The 9007-nt window shown below is 43.6% G+C and overlaps 1 protein-coding gene across 2 annotated transcripts in view; it reads left to right on the plus strand.

The window, feature by feature from the left end:
- kcnb2b (potassium voltage-gated channel subfamily B member 2b) overlaps positions 1-8349 on the plus strand; it is an 88527-nt gene extending 80178 nt beyond the window's left edge. For both annotated transcript variants that reach the window (XM_058060161.2, XM_058060162.2), the window contains one exon: positions 4196-8349. In XM_058060161.2, the coding sequence (XP_057916144.2) occupies positions 4196-6082 (1887 nt within the window). In that variant the 3' untranslated portion in view covers positions 6083-8349. The remainder of the gene's footprint in view (positions 1-4195) is intronic.
- Positions 8350-9007: the final 658 nt, after the last annotated feature.

The following is a 9007-nucleotide window of genomic DNA, read 5'->3' on the forward strand; positions in this document are numbered from 1 at the left end:
CATGATTTGGTCTGACTCAAACCAAAACGTACTCTAACCAAATTATTCATTCATTCATTCATTTTCTATTGCTTATCCTCCTTATGAGGGTTGCGGGGGGGGGGTGCCAGAGTCTATGGGGCGAGAGGCGGGGTACACCCTGGACTGGTGGCCAGCCAATCACAGGTCACATATAGACAAACAACCATTCACACTCACATTCATAACTATGGACAATTTGGAGTCGCTAATTAACCTAGCATGTTTTTGTGAGGAAAACGGTGCGGAGAATCGAACCCAGGTCCTCCCTGATAATAGATGTTGAGACTCACTCACTCGCTTGTCAGTTTCATGGTGATTGGGCGAAACAACCATTTACACTCACAATTCATACCTATGGACAATTTGGAGACGCCAATTAGCATGTTAGCAACCTAGCATGTACCCGGAGAAAACCCACACATGCACGGGGAGAACATGCAAACTCCACACAGAGATGGCCGCTTGTGGAATTGAACCCTTATCTCCTAGCTGTGAGGTCTGCACGCTAACCACTCATCCACCGTGCAGCCCAATTTCGGATTATTGTTAGCTAAATAAACCCCATAGACAATAGTCTGAAAGAGCCTTGTCATGCTAAAGTAGACATTAGCACCAGTCAGCTGTCCAAAGGCTACTTTCCGACTCTGAGTCACAAGTCGCCTAATCATCTGTAGACGTTACCCTTTCGTCTAAGCCAATCAGATCCCATGACTGGCCCGACCGTGACCCTGCCGGGCCGTCTTTAGGTCAAATCCGTCTTAGGAGAGATCCTGGCGCATCGACTGTTTTGGCTTAAAGTAAATAATAAGTAAATAATGTTTGATTTGGGCTGCATAGTGGACGAGTGGTTAGCGTGCAACCAGGGTTCAATTCCACCCTCGGCCATCTCTGTGTGGAGTTTGCATGTTCTCTCCGTGCATGCATGGGTTTACCCACATTCCAAAAACATGCTAGGTTAATTAGCAACTCCATATTGTCCATAGGTATGAATGTGAGTGTGAATGGTTGTTTGTCTATATGTGCCCTGTGATTGGCTGGCTGGCGACCAGTCCAGGGTGTACCCCGCCTCTCGCACGAAGACAGCTGGGATAGGCTCCAGCACCCCCGCGACCCTGAGGATAAGCGGTAGAAAATGAATGAATGAATGAATAATTCGGTTAGAGTACGTTTTGGTTTGAGTCAGACCTTCTGAAAGGGAATCATTACGCTAACCAAGGAGGATTAAATAAACTTGAATAATGTCAGGGGCTGCACGGCACTCGAGTGGTTAGCGGCCTCACAGTTAGGAGACCCGAGTTCAATTCCACCCTCTCCGGGTACTCGGTAAACATTCTAAAAACATGCCGAGGATAAGTGGTAGAAAATGAATGAATGAATGGATCCTTTAACATGCTCAAGGATCCCACTTTAGTTGTTAAATCCAAGACATTTTGGTTGATGGCAGCCATGTTTTTCGACCAATTTTTGTAAAATTTTTCTTCCATGTGTTTGTCAGTCTCTTAAACATGCATGCTAATTTTCACGGTGATTCAACTTAGCGCACTAAATTTTCAGTGGGTTGTTTTGCAGTGCCACTTTGTAGCTTAGTGTAGCGGTCAGAAAAAATGAACACAGTGAGGGTGCTTTTTTTTTTTTTTTTTTGCCAAGTTTTCACTCCCTTTTGTGTGCAGCGAGCGCTTCAGGAGAAGAGACATAACGGGGCGAGGCCCTGGTTTGCCCCGCTTATCTGATAAATGGTTTAACCCAATAAGTAGCAGCAGTGACATTCATTTAGTGACAACACTTCCTCATGTGAGCCGTGACACCCCTCTCGGTTGCTTTGCATGGTTTTTATTACGAGGTTCTAAAGATGACTCCTCATGAACCAATTTAATAAGGAGGACAAGAACTTGGGTTTTCGTGGGAAAAGATTTACAGCTAACCCGGACAGGATTATGAATTTTTATCACAGGATTTTGTCGGCCCTGCAGAACAATAGCGTCTTAATGTGACATTCAGTATGAGTAAAACCTCTAATGATCTCACATAATGGTGATTGCTTTAATGTCACCAGCAGGTGGCGCTGCCTCTCAAAAACACACACACACACATAGACGCCGCATCGTGCCAAAATTTGTGGCCTCGTTATACGTTGTAATTGTAGATTGTGTTGCTATAGGCTGCACTTATTCAACGTCTTAATGACTTATTTAGTTCCTGCTTGACTCTTTACTTTAACGGGCGCATGAATCCACTTTATACACAATGCTTGGCCCGTGTTTTATATTCCTTTTGCACACCGCGAGGCTCATTTTTTATTCCGAGGCATGCACACGGTGTCGTTCCTGCACGCGCTTTTTTTGATTCGCGTCGTTTATTTCGTTCCTTTAAGCTTCTATTTATGCATATCTATTGCACTCGATGAAATTCACTCTAGTCATTTCCGTACCTGAGCTATAATGGGCAATTTGAAACAAACATTATATCATTTTTTATTTATTTTTATTTAGCTATTCTTTAGCTGTGAATATTCATCCTGTTTTTAAAAACAATGATAACCCTCTGTTTGGCAAGGGTTAAAAGTAAACGTTGCATGATTCACTAATTAGCATTATGGTCAAGAACTGCAGTAGTATGTTAGTATGCTAACGGTTTGTTTGTGTGAATACTTTCAATGCTGATGCCGAACTGCAGTACTGTAGCTAGTATGCTAACAGATCGTTTATGTGAATGCTGTCAATGCTGATACCGAACTGTAGTACTGTAGCTAGTATGCTAACAGTTAATTTGCTTGAATGCTGTCAATGCTGATACCAAACTGTAGTACTGTAGCTAGTATGCTAACAGTTAATTTGCTTGAATGCTGTGAATGCTGAAGCCGAACTGCAGTACTGTAGCTAGTATGCTAACAGTTAATTTGCTTGAATGCTGTCAATGCTGATGCCGAACTGTAGTACTCTCGCTAGTATGCTAACAGTTCGTTTATGTGAATGCTGTCAATGTTGATACCAAACTGCAGTACTGTAGGTAGTATGCTAACAGTTCATTTGCGTGACTGCTGTCAATGCTGATGCCGAACTGTAGTAGTATGTTAGTATGCTAACAGTTCGTTTGCGTGAATGTTGATACCGAACTGTAGTACTGTAGCTAGTATGCTAACAGTTTGTTTGCCTGAATGTTGTCAATGCTGAAGCCGAACTGCAGTACTGTAGCTAGTATGCTAACAGTTCGTTTGCATGAATGCTGTCAATGCTGATGCGGAACTGCAGTAGTATGTTAGTATGCTAACAGTTCGTTTGCCTGAGTGTTGTCAATGCTGATACCGAACTGTAGTACTGTAGCTAGTATGCTAACAGTTAATTTGCTTGAATGCTGTGAATGCTGAAGCCGAACTGCAGTGCTGTAGCTAGTATGCTAACGGTTTGTTTGCGTGAATGCTTTCAATGCTGATGTCGAACTGCAGTAGTATGTTAGTATGCTAACATTTCGTTTGCGTGAATGTTGATACCGAACTGTAGTACTGTAGCTAGTATGCTAACAGTTCGCTTGCATGAATGCTGTCAAAGCTGATGCGGAACTGCAGTAGTATGTTAGTATGCTAACAGTTTGTTTGCCTGAATGTTGTCAATGCTGATACCGAACTGTTGTACTGTAGCTAGTATGCTAACAGTTAGTTTGCGTAAATGCTGTCAATGCTGATGCGGAACTGCAGTAGTATGTTAGTATGCTAACAGTTTGTTTGCCTGATTGTTGTCAATGCTGATACCGAACTGCAGTACTGTAGCTAGTATGCTAACAGTTTGTTTGTGTGAATGCTGTCAGTGTTGATGCCGAACTGTAGTAGTATGTTAGTATGCTAACAGTTCGTTTGCGTGAATGTTGCCAATGCTGATGGCGAACTGCAGTACTGTAGCTACTATGCTAACAGTTTGCATGCTAACAGCGCTAAGTGTGTATTTAATGCTAGCAATATACCTGGTAGCATGCTAACACATACCAAGATCTTTGTAAGGTTATGACCCATTAGAGTGGTTAAAATGTTTTACCCTAAAATTTGTACCCTATAATCTTTATCCTATATAGCAACATGTATTGTTTTTCAAGGCCAAATACCCAAATAGAGTACTAGCACAAAAGTACTTTTTTATATTGGGGTCAATATAATAACATTATTTTCCCTTCTTTCTGTTGACAGATTCTGGCCATCATATCAATCTTGTTCATCGTCCTCTCCACCATCGCTCTGTCTCTCAACACCTTACCGGAGCTCCAGGTCTCGGACGAGTTCGGCCACGCCAACGACAACCCCCAGCTGGCGCACGTAGAGGCGGTGTGCATCGCCTGGTTCACCATGGAGTACCTGCTCCGCTTCCTCTCCTCTCCCAACAAGTGGAAGTTCTTCAAAGGACCCCTGAACGTCATCGACCTGTTGGCCATCCTTCCTTACTACGTCACCATCTTCCTAACCGAGTCCAACAAGAGCGTACTGCAGTTCCAAAACGTGCGCCGCGTGGTGCAGATCTTCCGCATCATGAGGATACTGAGGATCCTGAAGTTAGCCAGGCACTCCACGGGACTCCAGTCTTTAGGGTTCACCTTAAGGCGGAGCTACAACGAACTCGGTTTGCTTATTTTATTCCTCGCTATGGGCATCATGATATTCTCCAGCTTGGTCTTCTTCGCTGAGAAGGACGAAGATGCCACCAAATTCACCAGTATCCCTGCCTCGTTCTGGTGGGCCACCATTACCATGACGACGGTGGGGTACGGCGACATTTACCCGCAGACTTTGCTGGGAAAGATCGTCGGCGGTCTTTGCTGCATCGCCGGAGTACTGGTCATCGCTTTGCCTATTCCTATTATCGTCAACAACTTCTCTGAGTTCTACAAGGAGCAGAAGAGGCAGGAGAAGGCCATCAAAAGACGAGAAGCTCTTGAGCGAGCCAAAAGGAATGGAAGTATCGTATCCATGAACCTTAAAGACGCCTTCGCTCGTAGTATGGAACTAGTTGATGTCGTAGTGGAGAAAGGAGACGATAAAACCTCACTGGACAACCACCTGACACCGAACCGATGGGGCGGCTCCACCAGATCAGCCACCTCGGAAACCAACCTTAAATCGCCGGATAAAAGAACCCAGGATTCCGTAGCGCAGAGCTCACCCCAACGTATCACCATCACGACCACCGGGAGTCCGCAATGGACCAGCAGAACTCCTCAGCATCTGAACGTGCAAAAACTGGAGGAGATGTACAACCACATGACCAAGTCCCAGTCCTTCACTAATATTAACACGGCAAGTTCAGCGAGTACGCTAAGCACCACCATGACCGCCCCCGGTTCGCCCAAGAGATCTCAAAGTCCAGAAACCACATTAAAGGAAGAGGTGGAAATGAAAGAAGTCCGGTCTTCTTTGGAAGCAGGTCCATGCGAGATCAGACACCCACGTGTACCACCGACTTTGGATCTGAGGCCCCATCCGGATCAGATTCCTGAAGACAACATCCTCAAAGATGGCTTCTACGAATCAGGTGACGGTTCAGAACTCCACATAAGGGAAGGCGAGAGTTTTAGCAGCGCCGTAGAGAACATACAAAAATCTCTCCGAGGGAACAACCCTCTTAAAATAAAAGTCACCCGGACATCCACGGAGGGACCTCCGACGCCGCCCAGTACCACGTCTCCGGGGGACATCAGCTCCAGCAACCTTGAGGAGGAGTCACCAGAAGGGGAGACCTCGCCGCTTATCACAAGTTCCGAGCCACTGCTCCCACCTAATGAGGAAGAAGAAGACGACGACGATGGGGGCCCGTTGTCCCCGAAGCGGTTGGTAGTCGACACCCCACCCGGCGATGAAGACCCATCCTCTGAGAAGCACCTAATGGAGGTAGCGGGCGCTTCCGGTGCGCCCTCGTCGCCTAAGTCAGGCGCACAGAACTGCAGCCAAGGCGGGGTCGGAGCCCCCGAGGGGGCGGACACCAACCAAAGCGGACATAAAGTAGAGAACCACATGTTTACCTCCGACATCCACCTGATACCAGGCGACGGTAGCCTGTCACCTACTTGTGAAACCAGCATGTGACTGCTCGGAGGGACCCTTTTGAGGGGCGGCAACCTCTTGGGGGAGATGTGGGGGGGGGGGCGGCTCACGGATATCGATACACTGCAAGATATTTTTGCATGGCATGGCAAGTTCCTTTTACTTGTGTTGTTGTGAAATCCTGAACAATCGCTGCACCGCGTCGGGACGGGACAGGACAGGACGGAATCCATCACAGGAGTGCAGACCCCCCGCCCCCACGCCCCCACACCCCCACCCTTTGTACATAAAAGACTTAAAAAATGAAACTTATATGTATAAAAAAAAAGCATGCATTTTAAAAGACTATTTTCCGGTGCTTAGTTTGCTGTAAATAAACGGAAGGTACCATTATTAGCAATGTGAAAAGGGGGCGGGGGCAAACCCACAAACTGGGTGTTACATTGTAGCGATCTATTTAAAACCAACAAAAAAAAAACATATCACCTGTTGTGTAAATGTGTTCCCCTTTCTGTGTGTGTGTGTGTGTGTTTGGTTTCAGTTTCAATTCAGCATCACATGACAAAAAGTAATTAACATTTTTAAGCTAGTTTTTTCCTCCTTGTTCTTCACCTAAACTGCTAAAAATGTACTCTCCCGCGTATATACCTTTAAAAAGTAGTCCTTTATTAAGTGATAAAGTAGTTAAAGTAGATTAATACAATAAAAAAAATAAGTAGATTGAGATCCATAATATGGAATTAGGAGTATTTATACATAATCTGGTTATTATATATGCTTTACGGTTATCTATTAATTCGCATATGAATGGACCAAATCAAGCACACAGATAAGCTTCGGCTATAATAATAATAATAATACACTATATGGTCATGATAGTTATTACTTTTGTGTTCATTTGATTTTGTTGTATTTATTATTATTATTTATTCAGTCCAACTTAAACCCAAATGATTTTTATTATTATTATGATGATTTCTTGTGTTTGACTGGGAGTATCTTTTCTGTATGTTGCCTTTTGATTCCAATTTATTGCTGGAATTTTTCATCGTCGACACATGATACATTTTTCTTATTTGTTGTGTTTTCTCACAGAGAAGTGTGGAATGTGCAATACCGCTTACTGCAAATCTATGCAGGCCAAGAATTGTGGCACTTTATTTTCCTCTGTCTGTCTTTGGGATTTGTAATGTACAGACAGAAATGTATTTTTCATATCTTTTCATAATATGAGGCAAAACAGTATTACCGACACCGTACTCTCACAACAGTGCAATTTAATACGATTAATCTAATTTGTGAGATGGGAGGGGTAAAAGGGGGGTGGCGGGGATCCAAATTGACCACTTTGGGCCTTTTATATATTGCTAGAAATCCGACCAACGAAACCTAAAAAAAAAAATCCAAAACGGGCCACACACACACATGATTTTTTTTTTGTTCTGTGACTTTAATGTGAAGAATGAGTCTATTTTTTGTAAAAAAGAAAAAACAAAAAACCACGAAAACGAGCACGACCACAGTTTCCTGCCGCGCGGTGGTTGAAAATGATGCGTGCCTTTTCATAGCGCGATGAGAAGGCAGCGACGTCATTCGGCTTTGTTCATATACGATAGCGCTGTACAGAAAACTCTAATTTTATAGCAGAAATCAGGTCTTTATGTAATAGATATTGAGTTCTCAGGTTTTCTACAACTACTCTCTGATGTCTTGTCCCCACCCCCCCCCTCACACAAAAAAAGATTTGCGTCCAATCCACATTGGTCTTGTCTTGTTAACGGGAAGAGTTTCCTCCTCAGTAGCGAAGTCCTCAGTGATGGATTTAAGTTTTAAGGGTCTGTGTTTCCTTTGGGAATCCCTGGTCCCGGCATCAAGAGCCCCCTCCCCCCTGTATCCCTACAGTTCACCGCTTTCTGCGGAGATGTCGAGATTTTTTCCGGCTTTCATTTTGTTTACATATCTCCCTTTTGTTGTAATGCAGTGTCCATGTTACCACTGATGAAGCCTTCGTTTGGACCCCCTGAGCAGGATGTGTGACTTACACTACTGATATTACCATAGGTCAAAGGTCAGGGCTATTCAACTACCTTGTTCCGTGTGAGGGAGGGGGGCATTTTCATAACAACGGTATTTTTATTTTCTATATGACGTTGCTGCAAGGCTCTGTCATAGGCTGCTTTCTTTGCAGGTTCTCTGATAGGAGCTACTGTAAACACACCAGTCAAAGATTGTGTATTTGACGTGACCACTCGGATGCTTTTAAAAACGTGAAAAGATTCTCTAAGGCCTTACTGCAAAAAATGAAAAAAAAACAACAATCAAAAGATCCTTGATCCAGAAAAGCATTAAGCTGTTTTTTAATGCAAAAATGCTTGTCAAAGATCCTCAAAATGATAAGAGCATTATGCTGTTTTTGGGGATCTACTGCAAAAATGATCATCTCCAGATGATAGGAGTGTTCTGCTGTTTTTTTTTTAACTCCCGTGCAGAAATGCATGTCAAAGTCCTCCAAACTATAGGAACATTCTGCTGTTTTTGAGGATCTACTGCAAAAAAATTTGCCACAGAGTCTCAAAATGATAGGAGCTTTCTGCTGTTTTTGAGGATTGACTGCAAAAAAGCCAGTTGAAGATCCTCAATATGACAGGAGTGTTCTGCTGTTTTTTAACACATGTGCAGAAATGCATGTCAAAATCCTCCAAACAATAGGAACATTCTGCTGTTTTTGAGGATCTGTGGCAACCATTTTTGCAGTACATCCTCAAAATTCTGTTGTTTTTGAGGACCTTCTGCAAAAATGTTTGTCAAATATCCTCAAAGTGATAGTAGCTTCCTGCTGTTTTTGAGGATCTACTGCAAAAATGGTTGCCACAGATCCTCACAATGATAGAAGAATGCTGCTGTTTTTGAGGACCTTCTGCAAAAATGTTTCTCAAATATCATGTCCAAATCCTCCAAACAATAGGA

Source organism: Doryrhamphus excisus, linkage group LG7 (genome assembly GCF_037039965.1).
Source record: "Doryrhamphus excisus strain RoL-2023G ecotype Guam linkage group LG7, RoL_Dexc_Guam_v1.1, whole genome shotgun sequence".
NCBI lineage: Eukaryota > Metazoa > Chordata > Actinopteri > Syngnathiformes > Syngnathidae > Doryrhamphus > Doryrhamphus excisus.